At 26.8% G+C, this 20,808-nt stretch overlaps 1 protein-coding gene across 1 annotated transcript; it reads right to left on the reverse strand.

Moving 5' to 3' along the window:
* Positions 1 to 6,204: 6,204 nt before the first annotated feature.
* Positions 6,205 to 20,254, reverse strand: LOC100203258 (G/T mismatch-specific thymine DNA glycosylase). The gene is made up of 8 exons (XM_065817116.1): positions 20,163 to 20,254; positions 19,931 to 20,000; positions 10,931 to 11,114; positions 10,284 to 10,353; positions 9,960 to 10,092; positions 9,751 to 9,833; positions 7,488 to 7,555; positions 6,205 to 6,440 (listed from the first exon to the last, which is right to left on the reverse strand). Exons 2-8 carry the CDS (start codon positions 19,951 to 19,953, stop codon positions 6,312 to 6,314), a joined length of 690 nt encoding a protein of 229 aa, XP_065673188.1. The 5' UTR covers positions 19,954 to 20,000; positions 20,163 to 20,254; the 3' UTR covers positions 6,205 to 6,311.
* Between the last annotated feature and the right edge of the window lie 554 nt (positions 20,255 to 20,808).

Below are 20,808 nucleotides of genomic sequence, written 5' to 3' on the forward strand. Positions count from 1 at the left end.
TATTAATTTTTCAGATATATTTCGAAAAGTTACAAAACTATAATTGTGAACTAAAACAACCTTAGTAAACTCAAACTTCAAACTCAGAAAACTTTAAAAAAAAAAAAATTAACATCGATTTTTAATGACTATATTATTTACGGATTATTAGAGGCTTAGCGATAAGACTATTTTGTCTTCTTCTTGCTCCCCCCATTTTTATATTTTACAAAAGGAAAATAATCATTTGTAACGGCAAACTTAGAAAAAGAAATTGATAAAAATAAAAAATCTGCCACTGCATTAAATAATATCTTTATGCAATAATAAAAAAAAACAATCCATGACCAAATTAACTTTGAAAAAAAAAATTAATTTGACAATATTGTTTAAAAAATACGAATGATCTTAAAGACTAAAGTCACTTATAAAAACTCAGTTTTCTTCATTATTCTTCGTCAAATTTTAACGAATATGTCCACTAGGGGTATAATTTTTTTACAAACTCAATAAGCATGTCATATTTTGATGAGGTTTTTGTAAATAATTAAGAGAAATTAGTGTTATTATAATATTTCTAGAAAAAACATAATGACCCAAAAGAAAGCCGAGCTAAAAGCTGTTGATCACATAACAAATACGCCTAGAAATTCTTTACTGGTAATTGAAGTAAAATGTTCTGCTTTGTCATAAAATAATAAGTTATGTTTAAATAAGTAATAAAGATACAAGGTAAAGACACATTTTTAGAAAAAAAATTAATATTTTTTAGCATGCGACAATAAAAAATTGGCATACAATATTTTTAAGTGTTTACCAATGATATTGCTGTCATAAACTATTAAAAATTTTAGTTCTTTGTGTAATATTATTGTTAGATAATTTTTTTTGTTGCTGCAGTGCCACTGTCAATATTAGCCTCTATCTGGGGTAACTTTGACAGTAGAATGTTTTTATGCTTTAAATGTTAAAAATACCTTATAAGGGTAACATAATAATTAGAACTTCAACAAATAAAATAGAGAAAACATTTGAAATATATACTAGCACCAATGTACTGTTTCTTTTTAAAAATAACCACTTTAGAAAAAAATGTAAAATAGCGGTGAAAACAAAACAAAAAATTGTTATTTAAAAGATATCAAATAGATTCAGTTCAAATAATGTCTACTTGAATATATAAAAAGTAAGTTAATTTTTTTAGGTTTACTTATTTTGGTTGATTCCGTTTCATTTAATCATACACGAGGTTCATCAGCGTAAGACATTCCGCCGATGTTCTCTTGATTCTTTTTTTTCTCTCATCGTTTTCACAGGTTGCGTGTATCGAAGATGTTTCAAAAGTACCGCTTCTAATTGTTTTCTTGGAGTCAGAACTTCCTGTATATCATCTGAGCTTGTGACTCAGATTGGTACAGAGCTTATAATATTCATAACATTGATTGTCGGTGTAACCTTATTTTGATTTCAGTTATTACTAATAACTACACCCGATAATAATTACACCCAATGTCAGAGGCTCTGCAGTTGGAAATTCTCACTGGTTACTGTACTTCGCTTAAGTGGAAAAATTCAACCAATATCAGCAATTATGGAAAAGTTGCCTTATCTACATTTTTGTATCGTGTTGTATCATAAAAGGTTTTCAAACAGTTTCTCCAAGATGCCTTAACTGTCTCGAAAACACCTACACCTAAAGGCTGTAAAATACTGCTTGTATGGACAGGTAAGCATAGTAGCTCAATGTTGTTTTCAATAGTCTACAACAGTTTTTGATATGCGAGAGTTGTGCCCGTCAAATATTAAAATCTTTGATCCTTCTAACTGATTCGGTTCAGCGATAAATGACTTTTCAAACCATTCTATGAATTGGGATGATTCCATCCAATCTGAAGGAGAACAGTTGTAACGTGCATTGTCCGGACCGCCATTGCACCAGGTGCTGTAAAGATGACCTTTATAAACAATGTATGGTGATAAAAATCGATCGTTGCAAAACACATACCTGTGAACATTGTTTTAGTTGATGTACCGAGCGTTTCATGTGGATTTTTTAATCCGCGTTTGCAGAAAATTTTCTGCTTGCCTCTGTCGGTTTGAAATCCTGTTTCATCAACGTTGAATATATTTTGTGGCTTCTTGTTCTGTAGATGCATACTTAAAATTATTGTCATTTTTTCAAAATATAAAAGCTCATAACTAGGTGACATGCTTATTTGAAAATCTTAAAAATATTTTTTATTTTATACCTCTAATGTTCACGTCATTTGATTACTATTTTGCTTTTAATTTAGGTCTGGAAAAATGTTGTTTGAAATAACGTAGTTATAGTCTTTACATATAAAATTAGAAAAAATAATGTTATCTTTAATTATTCTAGTTGATATATCATCCTTTTATTGTGCTTTTGATTTATTCAGTTTAGAAATCGCGAGGTTAGAATTATTTTGTTCTATCTCCACAAATTAAAAAATTTGAGTTAGATAAATTTTTTTTCTTTTTATAGTTAAAATATTAATTTTTTACTACCAAATCAGTAAAAAATAAATTATTTCTTAATATACCTGACATTGCATTTTGTTCCACCTCCTTAATGCAGTTTATAAATTAAAATTATAATGTGCTATCTCCGTTTTATCTGTTTTATATTTGAAAGTCGTTAAAATCAAAATGGCAGCCGCAGTAGATTTTTTTGTTGAAAAATTACAACAAAACGTTAAAGGTAAAATATGCATATATATATATATATATATATATATATATATATATATATATATATATATATATATATATATATATATATATATATATATATATATATATATATACATATATATATAGATAATGTTTTTTTTTCATAGATCATAGTTATTACATTTGAAATTTCTTATATATATATTGTTCATGGTTTGGGTATTATTGTTATTTGTTTATTATTATGTATATATATTTATTTTTTTAGAAACTGATCTGACTGTTCTTGGATATCCTAATGGTGCACTTGTAATAGCATCAGCTAGTCGTCTGCCCCCACATGGAGGCCAAACTAGGAAACGAAAGTCAGCACCTAAAACTTGGATACAGAATGTGAGAAAGCAGTTGAGACAATCTGGTCAAGCTTATAAAAATAGAAAAGGAGAAAATGTTCCATGCAAGTCTGTAACCACAAGAAAAGACTGTTTAAATTCTTATAAATTTTAATGTAGACAACATATTAGTTATGAAGAACATATATTTTCTGATTTTTGGTCTATGGATGATACCCAAAAAAAGCATTTCTACAGTAGAACTACTGAACGACTCCAGAAGAAACGTCATCGAACCATCAATGAAAATTCGCGAAAAACATATTCATTTTATTACAGCTTTTTTTTTTTCGAGATTTGCAAACTCGAGTTTGTAAAGAAGTTCACCTCACTACTTTAAATATAAGTAGTAGAAGAGTTTATTATCATCATGAAAACAAGAATGATGCTACTGGAAGCCCAGCCTTTTCAAAATGGGGGAAACACACTAAAAAGGTTGTTGATTAAAGATCAAAACAAAGTGTTAAAGATCATATCAATGAATTTCCACGTGTACCATCACACTACTGTCGTAAAAGAACAAAAAAAGGAATATTTTGAAGCTTTTTTAAATCTTAATAAAATGTATGAACTTTACTCTACCTATTGCAAAGAAAAGAATATTGCCCCTGTTAAGAAGCATATGTATAGATTCATATTTGAGCATGACTTTAACATCGAATTTCAAAAGCCCAAAACTGATTTATGTGATACATGTTATGAATACCATAATGTAGTAAATCCAACTGAGGAGCAAACCCAAAAATTTTCCAAACATGTAATGTTAAAGAATGAAAATCGAGCAGAACGTGAAAAAGACCGCAAACTTAAGGATAAAAATGTAGCTGTAGTATGCATTGACCTTGAAAATGTAATAAGTTTACCAAAATCAAACATAGGAGCATTTTTTTACAAACGTAAACTCTCAGCTTATAATTTAACTGGGGATGCTCCCTAAATAAAAAAGGTTATTGTATGCTTTGGCATGAAGGCATTTCAGGTCGTGCAGGAAATGACCTTGCAAGTAGTGTAACATGCTTGCTAGAGAAGATAATTGCTGACCACCCAGATGTTAATAAACTCATACTATGGTTTGATTCCTGCGTGCCTCAAAATAGAAATAGTCACATGTCCAATGCCTTACGTGAGTTTTTGATACGTTACCCAAAAATTAGGGTAATAGAGCAAAAGTTCTGTGAATCAGGGCATTCTAGTATACAAGAGGTTGACAATATACATAGTCAAATTGATAGAGCACTAGCTCCTCTTGAAATATTTAGTCCACTTGGTTTAATCAGAGCAATTGCTAATATTCAAAAGAGAAATCCTTTTTCTGTGTACTAAATGAAAAGATTGGATTTTAAGCATTTTTCAGCTATTGCAGGCTATTTTAATTATAACCTTGTTCCCTATACCCAAATAAAGCATCTGGTTTACAAGGCAGAGTTTTCAGATCATATATACTACAGAAAGTCATTTACTGATGTTTGTTCAGAAGTACGAATTAAGCGTCTTCCTAACAATCCACGATCTTCATTAGCTGTGGCAAGACCTCTTGCAGTTGTACCAATGGCTTTTGTCTTAAACCAGTGTGCTCAAATTTCTAATGATAAAGCTAAGGACCTTCAAAGTATGTTCAAGTATATGCCTGCTGTAGACATAACATTTTATAATAGTATTTTAAAATAATTTATTTTAATGTCAAAATATTTATGTTTTATGTTTATGTTATGGTGTTAAATGGGCTTCTTATTGAAATTGTTGTTTTTAATGAATTAACCAGATGTGCTTACTTTGCTAAATTTAATTTTTGAAATTCATTTCACTGTGAAATGTATTTTGGATAATATGTTCTTGGAGCTTATTTCAACCAAAGTTTTATTTTTTTGTAAAAATCTTGGTACATACTTTAGATAATTAAACTTTATAAATATTGCATTTATAAAGTTTTTTTACTAGTTAAAGTAAGATTTTATTCCAATAAAACAGAGTTTACCAAAGAGTTACCAGAGAGATACCAAACAGTTCTTTACCTTGCTACAATATATACAAAATACTAATCTGTATTTTATTTTTATATAAAAAATGGAGATAGAACAAAATAATATTGTATTTTATAAAATAAGTGTGTATTATATTGTTCTATCTCCAAATCAGGGTGTGGTAATTCAGATACCTGCACATTATATATTTTGAAGTATTTACTTTTAAACTGTGGTAGCAAGTATGGGAAATTAATATGAATCTAATTTGTTTACGTCTTTTATGTTTAAGTGGTATACAGGTCCTTTTAAAACTTTGAATTTGATTTTCTCAGTTCGGAAAAACATGGAGTTAGAACAAAATAATTCTAACCTCGCGAAATGTAGTTAGACACCTTTTTGACGGTTGTTTGTTGAAAAGAAAAGGGTATTGAATTTCGTATTAAATTCTTAATCGCAATAATACTCGGATGTGATTTGTATTTAAATATTGAATTTTCTATGGGGTCACGGATGAATGTTTCGATAGTTTCAGGGATGGGTGTGATGCACAACTGCAATATAGTGTCTTTATAATATGCGTTAATAGTATCGGCCACGATTTTATCAACTGATATTACAGAATCATTTTCAACTAAAACAGTTTAGAACTCAAAGTTAAAATCCTCTAACAATAATAATAAGATTTTATATATAAACAGGCATATATTTATATAAATTTAGATATATGAATAAGTATTTCGTTAGAAGGTAAATGAATAGTTTGTAAATATGATAAATATGATAGTTTAAAGGTAAATATGATAGTTTCAAGAAGAAAAAAATAGTAAGGAAAGGAAAGAAAAGTATTGTATTAGAAATAGTAAAAAGAAAACGTAACTGAGAAGGAAAAAAAAAAGCAAGAAAATGTATATATATAAAGATGCAGAAAATTCTAAAACTAACGACCAAAAAACAAAACGCGTCTTATCTATTCAGAAATCCACCGTGATATTAAGAAATCTATATTATAAAATATATACTTTGATATATAACCTGTCTTTAAAACAGGTCAAATTTTTTAAAACAATTTTGCCAATATAACATATTTTGTCCCACTTTGCAGCACCTTCATAAAATTATCACCGTTTAGCACCTTATCAATCTCAAAAATAGTTTCGTAAAAAACACTTATAAAATCCATATCATAAATTTTTTTTTTTTTTCAAAATTAAGGTTGAATATAGTTCATACTATCCATGGTAGCAAAAACAGTTGAAAAGACTATATTTTAAGTTTGGTTACATTAATCATTCTTTGTTTGATTTTTCAGTCGATCACGCAATTCTTTCAATTGTTGGAAAAAAACAAGTTTGTCATCTTTACGAGGATACTGTGTAACCAAACCGGAAGTAGAAGGCATTACATACACAGCCTAAAAAAAAAAAACTCAATTATAAGTATGTTGTAAATAAAGCGTTTATTATTCAAAATAGCCTGCTTAAGAAAGTTTACGAATATTGAACTCAGATTTTCTAACTTTTATAAAACTAACGCTAGCATTAAAATTTTAATAAAATTTTAGCGTAAATGTAACTAGGAACTTAACTCGAAATTATTTAATTATTCGGGATAGGTTTTAAAATTTTGTTGGTCTAAATAACTTATAAGAATAGTATGAATATCAAACTTTTATATGCTCGTAGTAAAATAAAATCGTGCTTAAAAAAATCACGGTGTTTAGCCCCTCAGCTTATTCGTGAATAAAAAAGAAATAAGATTAAAAATTTCATTAAGATATGCTTAGACGTTTTAAATGACGTTTATTAAGGGCGTAACTTAGGCGTTTCAAAGTTATGGTTTTATTTTCATGTCAAGTTTACAACAGCAAAAACAACAATAATAAACTATTTATTTTCCATTTATAATCATTTTTACAATAGTAATAAAATATATATTTATATATATATAATAATAATATAAACATTAAAACAACTATAATCATAATTATAAAGATATAATAAGATAACAAAATTAAATATGAAAAAAAAAAATGACACAATTGATCAAAGGAGTGACATTAGTAAGTGTTACATTTTTTCTAAAATGAATAAAATAAATAAACTGAAAGAAAATTAATGAACCAAAATGAATAAAATGAAGAAGCTGACAACTATAAATTTTAAACGCCCAAAATTTATCAATAAATTTTGATTTTAGTTTAGTCAGTAATAAAACTTTCAAAATTGTTTTCTTACGAATAGCTATAAGTTGGGGGGCGGGGGTGGTGTGATCTTTTGCTGGGAATAATTTTAAATATAAAAAAATTAACTTCTAAAATATTAAATAGTATAAATTATAAAATATTAATTATCAAATAATTATAAAATTTCAAAATAATTTTCAAATTTCAAATAATTATCAAATTTCATAAAATGAAAAGATAATAATAAGAAAAATAATATGAAAATAGGAGAACTACCGAATTAAAAATATTCTCTTGTTGTCCAACTTCACATTTCCTTTTTCCAGAAAAAACTTCATAAATACCTAATAAAATTATATTAACTAATTCTTTAAAATAAATATATAAGTAATTTAAACAAAAAAACATTAAATTACTAATTTGTCATAAGAGCACTAAAAAAGTTTAAGACTAATTTATTAACATTAAATGAAAAATATAGTTGAATAAAAAAAGTAGAAAGCAAAAATATTTGTCAGTAAAAAAAAAAAAAAGGTAATAATGTACCAAAAATATAAAATTAATAAGCTAAAAAGACAATTTTTCTTCGAAAAATTGTGTTCAGGCAAAGTATTTAATGATTTAAAGTTTTATTTTTTTAAATCCAATTATTATTGTTAATTAATGATAATTTTGGGAATAATTTTTTAACATTTTCGATACACTGATTGTATAAAAAAATGTGAGAAAAACAACAATAAAACTAACTTCATTTAGTGATGTCTAATGATTTAATGGTGTACGTTGATTTAAGAAAGCCTGATGATATAAGGATGTCCGATAATTTAACGATGTCTGATGATTTAGTAATGTCCGATAATTTAACGAAAATAATAAAACTAATTTCATTTAGTGATGTTCGATGATTTTGTGATGTCCGATGATTTAGTAATGTTTGTTTTACTACAAACTTTTTAAAAACAAGTTGAAATCTCAAAACATTTTGTTACTGTTTTTAATGATCTGTTTATTTTTTTAGTTTCATAATTATATCCATATTCCAGCTAGCAAACGACCGGGGCTGGCCACCGACCAGGTATTTTTCTGTGGCTACGGCTGGTTCTAAGGACGGGGCTGCATAAATATTGGTGCATATTGACTTATTTTTATATATTATATTAATATGCACCAATAGTTATACAGCCCCATGCAAAAAACCTGGCTTTGGCCCAGGTCAAATACTAGCCCCAGTCGTTTACTAATTTCAACTGTGCAACTTAAAAATTTAAACTTTCACAAATTCAGAAAGAAATCTTTTTTCTTTATTTTAACATTTTTTACGTTTCTAGCTACTAACATTTTTTTCTTGTTTAGGGTTCAGTGTTTCCAGACTTCTGACATAGAAATTAAAAAAATAATAAAAAAAGAAAACAAAAAAAAAGTCTTTAAAAGTTTAGAACAAACGAAATCGTTTTGCAATCATTACAAACAACAGCTTAATTTGCATGGATGCCGTAAATAAATTTAAAGTTTATTTATCTCAAATCTGTGAGTGTGTCTTAAAGTGAGTCCTGAAGTTGTTTTCGGTTGATTCGGTGACCATACTTAAAAATAAAATATTTTGATCTAACCCAGATTAAAACCCACATATCCTATTGAATTTGTAGGTTTTAAGTCAAGTGGTTAAACCACTAACTTAAGCATTGAGTTTAAAAAATATTTTTTAAAATATTATTCACCTACCCAAGGCTGAGGGAGCTATTAAAACCAAGGAGGCTACTTTTTTTTTTTTTAGTTGTGGTTACAACCCTCACTCAACTCTTTAACTCTGAAACAAAATTATATAAACACAGTTGTAAAGACTAGGTGTGTCCTTACCACTGTGGCCTTTCCATTTAGTTTTGATAACGAAAAATGTAACGAAAAAATTTATACATATATAAACTTTTATTTAACAATTACTCAATTTAAAAATAATTACTAAATTTATCGTTTAATTTTTGTTTATTTATTCATCAAAAAAATATTTACTTAAATATTTCCTTATATATATTATAAATTTATTTACTATTAGAATTTATCAAAGAAGAACTATTATGTTAAACATTAAAACATGTAACATTAAAATAAAGATAAATAAATTATATTTTTCATTGTTAATTTTTACATATTCATTTAAGAATGTTTATTTTTACACCAGTAAGTAACAATAAAATTGCAAATAATTGTAAGCAATAAATCAGTATGCAATTACAAATAATTGTAAGAAATAAATCAAAATACAATTACAAGTAATTGTAAGTAGTAACCATACAATTTGAAATAATTATAAATAGTAACCCAGTGGGCAAAGGACGTAAAAAAGACGTCTTTTAAACGTCTATTGAACGTTTCGGACGTCTTTTGAACGTTCAAAAGACGTCTTATTTAGGTCCTGTGCCCACTGGGAAGTAACCATACAATTTAAAATAATTATAAGTAGTAAGTAACCATACAATTTGAAATAATTATAAGTAGTAAGTAACCATACAACAAATAATACACAGATTAACTATACTACCTTTGCCATTAAAACACACAACCAGGGGGTTCAGTTTTTTTATCATCTCAACAATAGAACTTTTTCCACTTTTGATTTCAGAACTAAATTTTCATTTCAATAATTTTTATTAAAAAAATTATTAAAATAATAACTAAAAGAAAAGCAAAACTTATAAATACAACCCCTCCCCCCTTACCTCCTTCCTAAACAAAAAAATGTTTACAAACTTTGTTAACTCTGCTGCAGACCTTGTTGTTCTGGAAACAATATTAGTCATACCAATTTTGTACTGTAAACATTTATAATCATTTTGCCAAGTTAGTGGTTCGCTTATCAATCCACTTTCAAACAACAATGGCCCTGAAGAGAGTGTAGATGATGAAATATGATGAAGTATCATTGAAGGATTTTTAAATACTTGAAGAATCTCAAAAATGATCCCGTTATTAAATGAAAAATTACTGTAGAAAAATTTATAAAACTATAAAAACCTTTATAACATTTATAGAAAACTTTGTTTCTGGCAATAAAAATACAGTTAAAAGACTCACAAAAATGGTTGTTATTTCCAGAGTAATGATGGCCTCGATATGCAGAAACTAACCCTGGATTAATACCAACCTATATAAAAAAGAGCATAAAAAATGTAAAAACATTTTATCTATAATAATCTTAAAATAAATACTTTTAAAAATAAAACTGTATACTAATCAACATTAAATCTTTACATCACTTTCTATCATCTGGTTTAGAGGTTCTCCTAGCAACCTTTTTATGCACATAACACTCTATCAGTAATAAATTTTAAGAAGCCCTAAACAAGTTTCACAATTATAATTTGCCAAGGAAAATAAAACCATTTAGATTTTGATAATGACTGATAACATGTTTAAACATAAATACATTTTCGCAGTTCCTAACTATAAACACGGACTATTGTTGCGTATATTAACCACTATTGTTGTATGTATTAACCATTATTATTGTATGTATTAACCAGCATTGTTGTATACATTAATCATTAATGTTGTATACATTTATCATATATATTACCCAGTATTGTTGTATATATTAATCATTAATGTTGCATATATTAACCGCTATTGTTGTATATATTAATTACTATTTTTGTATATATTAACCATTAATATTGTATATATAAACCACTATCAGGTATTTTAAAATAACCAAAACTTACAAAGATAATATCTAAATGTTCTTCAAGAAGGTCTGGTACCATAAACTTCATAACCTCTACTTCAGACAACCCACCAAGTTTTTTATCTGGAGCATAGAGTCTTTCTTTTTTTGACTGCCTTATCTTTTTACGCTTAGTAGCACTAGTATCATCTTGCAATTCTTCACCTTCCTTTCTTTTTGAACTTTAGAAAAAAATTATATGTACAGGGCTCAATTTAACGTTTGGACATGGCCACCCCCAGACTGTTTTTGAGATCTGATTTACGAGGAATCAACCATTGTTGGTTTTTTTTGAAAAAATCAACAATTTTTTGTTGCCCTCTTTTAGCAGGTCTCAAGAATAGTCCAAAGGGCGGCAATGTCCGGCTGTTAAATTGAGCCCTGTATAAATGTAATTAATAACAGTAGCAGTTTGTAACAAGCATCTTATGAGTGACTTTCTGTAAGAACAAGAGTAAGATAAAAATTTTAAATAGTGATTCACTTACTTTTTAACTTTGTAATCAATTTTTTGTATTATTTATTTTTATTTGGTGACATTTTTTGTATATCTTCGTTAATATTAGTGTTTAGAAAACAATTTAGTGTTTATTATTATTGTTAGTGCTGTTTAGGTGCATTGTCTGTCTTATTTACATTTTAAATATTCTTCTAATAATCTTTATTTTTTGTCTTGACAACTGTCAAAATATGCTTTGTTCGAAAAATAATCCTCCTTTATTCTAATGTACTTCATTTCTTCCCTCAGGCGTTCACTGCTCGTGTGTGACCATTCGGCGAATTTTATATATGTCAGAATTATATATATGCCAAAGTTTTTAAACAAAAGTGATAAAATTGATAATTTTTTAATAAGTTGTTACTATTCATACTAAAAGCTTTATTCTAAAAGTTTTTTAAAAATATTTATTTGTTCTCTAGACATTGGACTTAAAAGTTTGACAACTTTTATTAGGAATCTTGACCAAATGGTATCAAGAGCACTTTTAAACTTGAAAATAGAACAAACTATAGATTTTTCAATGGATATTTTACTTGTTTATTGTTTATTGGCTAGTTTAGAACTAAAAATAATAAAATATATAAAGTAAACATTTTGGCCTGTAATTAAAGTACACAAAAATTCATTTTTTTTGTCATTTTTAACTTTCATCATTCACCTAAAGTAGTAACTCTATTTTTTTAAATTATCATAAATCTTTATCTAGCATATTACCTAAAAATACTTATGATTAATTAAGGGTGAGGCTCAAATTAAGGGTGAGGCTCAAAATCTAACTTAAAAACCTAGTTATAACCGATTAGTGCAATTTCTGTGAATTAACAATTGCTAAAGCCTTGGGTTTACAGTAAAACTTTAATTATAAAAATGAATATTGGCGTTTCATCTCCCATATGCATAAAAAAATACCTATATGGTATTGCAATATAAGAAAAAAATAACATGGATTTCTTTTTTTGATTGAGAGCCGCCTTCTGTAAGAATAAAGCAGAGTTCATTAGGGAGTAGGGTGGGTTGAAAAATGAAAAGTTTTAACAAATCAAAAGGTGCCCGCTTCTAATACCTAGCTTGGTGTCCCCTTCTAATACCATCCTAATACCTGGCTTTTGATCTGTAAAACACATTTACAAAGAAAAAAGTCATTGTTTATTATTTTTAGCCAACCTACTTGGGTTCAAGTCTCAAAATGTAAAAATCTTGACATTTTTGTGGGTTTAAAAGTGCAAACTATATTTTTTATTGTTTTTTAATTGAATTAGTGACTAGGGTGTCCCAAAAAACAACATTTTTGAAAATAATCTGCTCTCACCCCCTAAATGTGTTGTATCTAATACAAAAACACTAGGTTTAAAATTTTTTTGAATAAAAAATATTTTAGGGGTCCTTCAAAACCCTCGAATATTTAATGGGTCCCTTATATTTTCAAAAAAAAAGTTTTTCAAAAATATGTCAACCTGGTACTCAAATGAAGCAAAATTATATAAAAATTTCAAAAATAATATTCATTTTGAAAAAAATTTAACTTATTAAAATTATCATAAAAACACATAAAAAATGCATTTTTTTCATTTTTTGTTAAAAAACGTAGTCTTTTATGTAATAAAACCAAATATAACAATTTTTATTCAAAATGAATATTAATTGTGAAATTTTTATATAATTTAGCTTTATTTGAGTACCAGGTTGACATACTTTTGAAAAATATTAGGGACCCATTAAATATTTGAGGGTCTTGAGGGACCCCTTAAAATATTTTTTATTTAGAAAAATTTTAAACCTAGTGTCATCCTATTAGTGACATTTCAATATATTACATCTATGTTCAAATTAATGATCAAGATGCAAAATCCTTACAACTGAAGTGTTATTTATATATAAAGCACAAAAAATATACAAGATATTACAATTTAAAATCACTTTTTGATGTGAAATTTTCAACTAATTTCCGGGACCTAATTTTGTTTCAATCTCTGCAATCGTGTCCAACCACAGAAGCTGAAGCTTTTGTAACAGGTTTTATATATTTTTCTACATTTTGGCTGTGACACTCATATGTGCCATTGGGAAAATAGGGTCATTTTATAATAACATGCAGCTTTGAAATTAATTTTGGGCTTTAGAAATACTCTTACATCTTCATTCATTAGGGGATAATCACTTACACTAAAATTAACTTCATTGTCATCATCACTCTCAACCGTTTCTTATACAAAATTATCTTCTATTACCTTCTAGAATCTTCTATGAGGCTTTTTGAATGCAAAATTTTATTAACTGCTTTTGGCTAAAATTCCAATGAGAATTTTTCATCATGAGCAAAATAAAAATTATTATTTATAACTTTATTACAAATGTTCTTAGCATTTGAATCAGGAAATTTATTGATTCTTTGAATCACATTGAATAGGTTTTTGGAGCCATTACTTAAATATTTTTTAATCTTGATATTAAACCAACTAAATAGCAAAAAGCTTTAGATTTATAGTAGATTTGGAAATAGATACATAATACCACAAGATTCTGCACGCTAATGTTAGCCAATGAGAATAGTTTATATGGCTAACTTCTAAATCATCATCTATGTTCCCTGTGATTACACCCCAACAGATGCCATAAGCATAGTATTGGTCAGTTGATAAGACATTGATGACTTTATTGTCTAGTATGACAAATTTTGAACTTAATTTAACAGCATCCCATTTGGAAACATCGCCATTCAGCTGGGAATCAATGGCTCCAGAAAATTTATCTTTCCCTTTGGTAGTTGCATCAATTTCCATAAAAATATGCCTTAAGGTAACTCATTTAGATGCAAAATGCAAATATATTTGTAATAAATGTAATTGAACTTCTAGGAAAACTTCCAAATATTTAATGGAATCATGTGATTGACCAATATTAAAATTGCCTTAACTAAGTTCAGCCTTGTTTGAAGCCCTGTTCCCTGTAGTGTTTTGATTATTTCATGTGCACTTTTTGGTGTGATGTGATCAAGGTAAAAGTCTTAAAGTCTGAAAATATGAATTTCCAATAACAGATACCGAATTTTTTATAAATATAGGTAAATTAGTTTTCATATTTTATAGATGCTTGATTGGTACATCAAATAATTGATTTGTCTTTTCTATAAATCTTACTGCATCTGTTTTATATTTTCCTCCTATTTGTCATAGTTTACAAATTTATAAAAATTTTCAATATAACTGCTTTCGTTTTAACTCTAATGACAGATATTGAACAAACATAATTTACCTATATAATGAATAGTTCTACACTAACATCTCTATGAACACTGTCTTTTCTATAGCTTTTAAAGTAGAGAAATTTTTCAATCACTTGCTTTAAAGTGAGAAGTTTTCCAAAAAGAAATTTCAATCACTTGGTTTATAGCATTCATCCAAAATATATTTTTTCTTGTTGAAACTTTGATGATACTTTGTATTTGAAAAACAAACAAATAGATATTAAATCTGTCAATCTGTTAATCAATCAATCAGTTAAATCTGGAAGAAAAGTCTATTTGATTTTAGTTTTCTGTATATAACTTTTTAAATTTAGATGTTAAAAAAAATGTCATAGAATAAAAGTTATTTAAAATTAAATTTTTCATCTTTTAGTGTTAAATTTATACATAATAAACATATATTAGGCATTTTATAAAGAATTAAATTTTTACCCTAAGAAACTTTTTAGGTCTTTTATATAACCTCAACTGGGTCGGCTAAAACTGATAACCACATGATTTTTTTGTCATAAATCTTCATGCTTCTTTAAAAGCTAAGTAATTTGAGGGAACACTTTTTTATTTTTAGGTTTCAGCTTACCCAATTAGAAAGCCTTTTCAAAATCTTTATTTTTTTTAATATGCTGTTGCTATTCATACAAGAAGATCAATGTTAAAATATTTATTAAAAAATATTTACTTAATCTCTAGATATTGGACTTCAAAGTTTGATAAATATTTATGAATTACTGACCAAATGGGACCAAATGCATTTTTAAACTTAAAATTAGAACAATACCCATACTTTTCTGTGGTTATTTTGTTTCATTATTACATATTAGCTAGTTGAGACCTAAAAAAGGATAAAAATATATGGTAGGCAGATCGCTTATCTAAATATGATGCTTCAAAAGCACGCAAAAATTGAATCTTCATTTTTATTTAAAGTCTTTGGTAGTTTATAATTTTTTTTAAATTATAAATCTTCATTCAGTGAAGTACCTCAAAATATAAAAATACTCAAAGGGTAGACAATTTTAGGAGCTGTTCATAAGTTACATCACACTGTAAAAAGATGAGGGATAGGGTGGGAGAGGGATGCATAGATTTTGTAACAACTAATGATAAAAAGGAAAAGGTTCAAAAGCACCATAAAAGCATGATATAATACTGGATGAGCCCTAAGTTTTGAATTCTGAGTTTTTAAAAATGATTATATAAGAGAAATGCGAGCATAGCTCGCTTAACTATCAGATTAGAAAGAATATTTGTGAAATTTAATAACTATTTAAATTTTGCAACTATTTTTGGACTATTTATAAATTACGCAATGCTTTTTGTAAAGCTTTTAAAGCCCTCTCTTTCCCTTGTCACAAAATTCTAACCATTCCCCCAACCTCTACAACTTTATTTATGAACAACCCTAACCCTTCACGTTTTTAGGTACTTCACTTAGATAAAGATTTATAATATAAAAAAAATTTAAAATAAAGATTAAAATGAACAAAAAATCCATTTTGTGTACTTTTGAACCATGATATTTAGACAAGCAATCTGCCTACTATATATTTTTTATCCTTTTTTAAGTCTCACCTAGCTAATATATAATAATAAATTAAGAACAACTTGGGAAAGTTGAGGGTATTGTTTTAATTTCAAGCTTGAAAATAATTTTGACATCATAAGGTCAATAAATCCATGTTTTTTTCTTAATACTGCTATAGGTATTTTTTCTAAGTAAACCTTTTAGACTTTAGGGCTTTAGACTTTAGGGCTTTAGACTTTAGGGCTTTAGACTTTAGGGCTTTAGACTTTAGGGCTTTAGACTTTAGGGCTTTAGACTTTAGGGCTTTAGACTTTAGGGCTTTAGACTTTAGGGCTTTAGACTTTAGGGCTTTAGACTTTAGGGCTTTAGACTTTAGGGCTTTAGACTTTAGGGCTTTAGACTTTAGGGCTTTAGACTTTAGGGCTTTAGACTTTAGGGCTTTAGACTTTAGGGCTTTAGACTTTAGGGCTTTAGACTTTAGGGCTTTAGACTTTAGGGCTTTAGACTTTAGGGCTTTAGACTTTAGGGCTTTAGACTTTAGGGCTTTAGACTTTAGGGCTTTAGACTTTAGGGCTTTAGACTTTAGGGCTTTAGACTTTAGGGCTTTAGACTTTAGGGCTTTAGACATATGAGGTCACAAAAATTGCACTTATTGACTATAACTCATTTTTTGAGTTACATTTTAGGCCTAATGCCTTATAAATTATCATAAGTATGTTTGTATTTTTAGGTACTATTCTAGATTAGGGATTGCCCATAAATTACGCAATGCTAAACTTCACTAATAAACAAAAGGAAAGAGATCAAAAGTTTTCCCTCGCAGAGTCTTAAGTTAAATGAAAAATCAAAGTAGTGTGTGAAGTTTAATGAAAATCCTTGCGTAAAAGTGCTTAAGATTTTCTACTTTTGTTTTTTAAATAAATTTAGCGTTGTGTAATTTATGTGCAATCCCTAAAGATTTATAATAATTTTAAAAAATCATGGGATATTTGTGGCTTTAGGTGAAAATGAATGGTCAAAAAAGACAAAAAATCAAATTTAGACAGATTGAAATGTTTACTTTACCTATCTTATTATCTAAATTATCTAATAAACAATGATCAAGTGACAATAAAGTAGCCAAAGGTGAAATACCCATTAAAATGTATATAGTTTGTTCTATTTTCAAATTTAAAAATTCTTGCAACACCATTTGTTCATTATTCCTAAAAATTTGTCTAACTTCAAAGTCCAATATCTAGAGAACCTATATTATTTCTTTATTTTTTAATTAGTTTCATAAATTACTTTTTTATTTCCTTAAATTATTTTTATATACAGTGTTGCAAAAATATAATGGGACAAAAAAAAATGATGCTAGCTAGTAATAGCTAGTCCTATTCTAAATAACTCTTTTGTTTTTATCTGAATCATTTGACAAAGACAAACAAATGTTGCACAATTCAGATGACAAAATTGACTTGTTTGTATATTTTGAATCATTAAAATTAGATGTGTTTGATTTTTTTGTTAATTTATGCAAAAAAAATTTAATGAGGCAAATTGTTTTTCATTAAAAATATCTTATTTAATTCTAATTTATAATTTTTTTTGTAAGATACTAATAGTTTTCTGAAGTTAAAACACTTTTTTTTTTCTCAAAAAAATTATTTCATGAAATATTTAGGAGCAAATTCTATATTTTAGCAATCATGGCTCCAGAAAAATAATATTTGAATGAGAATCAACGAAAATTAATTTTGGATTTAGTTAAACAAAAAAAAACTTACAGAACTATTGAAAAAGAGACTGGAGTTCCATGTTTCACCATTTCAAACATAAAAAAAGTTTGAAAGTCATCAAACTGTAAAGATTTTGAATGGACGTGGGCGCAAATGTAAGACTAATGTCAAAGAAGATCACTTGATTGTAAGATTATTCAAGAAAAGTATATTCGAGTTATCCAAAAAAGTTGCAGAATATATTGAAAATAACACTGGAACCAAAATAACTGATAAAACAATCTGAAATCATTTACATGAAAATGGGTTTAAAACATAAGAAAAAAACAATTATTATTTTCTAAAACTCATGTTAATAAGCCAATTTCATTTTGGAAAAAATTACTGTGGTTGGATGAATCCAAATTTAATTTGTTACATTCTGATGGTAAACAAAATGTTTGGAGAACTGGTGAAGCTTACTGTTTAAGTTGCATGCAAGGAACCGTAAAACATAGAGGTGGTAATATAATGGTATGGGACTGTATGTCATGGAATGGTATTGAAAATCTTGAATTTATCAAAGATACAATGAATTCGGATATGTACATTTATGTTTTGAATAATAATTTGACTTCATCAGCACATAAATTGAGATTAGGTAGAAACTTTACATTTCAAAATGACAATAATCCGAAACATAAGTCGAAAAAAACAAGAGAATTTTTACAAATCAAATCCATAAGCACAGCACAAAGTCCAGATATAAATCAAAATATTAATTCTACCATAAGTCTTCTTAATAAATTATTTATGTTATGTTATGTTATGTGCCCCATTATTTTTTTTCCAGAGAATTTAGTCGAAAAATTGATATGTTCACTTATTGTTAAATATGATTTTTGAAAAATCTAAAAAATACTCCCCCCTCCTTTTATTACCCCCCCCCCTCCTTCCTGTATTAAGGACTCTAGAGTAAGAGCATTAATGATAACATTTTTCTTTAAAAGCAAGACATGTTATGCGCATTTATATTATTTATTAACTGAATTACTTAACTATTTATTAACCGCCATGTCTTTTATTATATTAATATTTATTATTATTAATATATTAGCATCAATTAGTTAATAAAAAAATATTCTTAAAAAAAAAAAAAAAGACTTCAGTAGGAATTGAACCCGGAACGCAGGCACCATGATCAAATTTATTACCAATACACCACACACACATACACAACTTATTGTAACTCAATAAGTTAATAAAGTTTAAATAAAATGAATTTGTTTTGATGCATGATATTTTTTAAGTAATAAACGCGCTTTAAAATAAACTGCATCATTAATAGGTAAGTGTTACATCAGTGTTACACTATCAAGGAATTAATGACCTGGGTAAATATAAATTAGATGATTTTTGAAAAATCTAAAAAATACTCTCAAATGCATTTTTTTAATAGAAATGATACTAACAACTATCTTAAAAAAATCATTTACTAAATAAAAAGTTATTTTTTTATGAACAAACTGGCAGTTTTGATTAAAATTCACCATTTAAAATGGTTGTCGCATTATATTTTTCCAACACGGTATTACATTTTTATTATTTTTATACATTATTATTTCATTATTTTTTCATTAATTTTTTTAAATTTCTTTTTATATTTCTATTTAATTATTTTTATATATTACTTTTACATTTTATTTTTTAGAGTTAACATAATAAACCTTTTTTCAATGCAAAAGCAAAAGATATTAAAATTTGTTTCTTTAGTTTTTCTTTATTATAAATAATCTATTTTACATAATTGAATTATTTCTTATTAAACTATTATTAACTAGAATGTGTTACTACTCACCATGGCTACCAATTATTTTTTATAGACATTTTAAGAGGTAAAAAGTTGATCAACTAAATAATATTTAATATTTCATTTATTTGATATACTATCACATTTCTAAATATAAAAATTTTATAATTGTATCAATACAAAAATTGTTAATTAAAGAACAAAAGAAAAAACCTACAAGTAACAGCTCATTTTTTCCATCGCAATACTTATGCCATAGTTGCAATAGTGTTTATATTAGCATGATTCTAAAAATAAGAAATGATTTTAAAAAACACCATCCTATATTCGACTTCACAAAATTTTCATTTCTGTCAGTGAGTTTTGAAATGATCTAACCATGCGTTTATTATTTGTTGTAAATTATGTAAAAAATAATTTCATGTCATCAAAAATCATCATGTCCATACCTTTTATGTTTTATTCAGTTGGAACTTCTTTCCAAAAAAAAATTTTTTAAATTATTTTCTAAAATCAATCTTAAATAGTAACTATTATCTAAAATGAATAAAATATTTATATAAAAAAAAGATAAAAGAAAATTCATACTTAAAATAAATTAAGAAAATGTTTACATTAAAAATTTTTTTTAAGTATTTATATTATAAAAAAAAAGTTAAAAAAATTATTTATACTGAAAAAAAAAATATATATATATTTATAAAAAAACAAATTGTACTAGCACTCTAACGCTAAACTACTATGAGCAAAAAACTATCCAATCAAATCACAGCATTTATTGTCAAATAAGTTTTCCAAATTTACTTCTACAAAGTTGGGGCACCAGTTGCAAAAGAGGAGAACATTAGTTGTTTTTTTTTTTACCTTTTTTTTAAGTCTCAATTTTAAAACTTGAGCTTGACTTTAGTTAGGTACAAATTGTTTTTTTTTGTTTTTTTTTAAACATCTTTGCTTCCAACAAGGCTGCAAGCAGCCACTAATTAAAGTTGGAAGTTATTGAAAGGAAAAAGATGAAGATTGTAGAGCAAGATAACGATTGATGGACGACTTAAAGGATTGCAAATTATATGAATCAGGAAAGCAAGATGAAGGAAG

This window comes from Hydra vulgaris, chromosome 14, assembly GCF_038396675.1.
Source record: "Hydra vulgaris chromosome 14, alternate assembly HydraT2T_AEP".
NCBI classification, from domain to species: domain Eukaryota; kingdom Metazoa; phylum Cnidaria; class Hydrozoa; order Anthoathecata; family Hydridae; genus Hydra; species Hydra vulgaris.

What these genes read in the sequence shown, in the direction of transcription:
- LOC100203258 (XM_065817116.1), bottom strand. Translation starts at nt 19,953, where the DNA reads ATGGAAAAAATGAGCTGTTACTT. An exon ending in GAAAAAATGAGCTGTTACTT is followed by an intron (nt 11,115 to 19,930) that starts GTAGGTTTTTTC and finishes TTTTTTCTAAAG; the next exon opens with TTCAAAAAGAAAGGAAGGTG. An exon ending in AAGAGAATATTTTTAATTCG is followed by an intron (nt 6,441 to 7,487) that starts GTAGTTCTCCTA and finishes TTTTTTTTTTAG; the next exon opens with GCTGTGTATGTAATGCCTTC.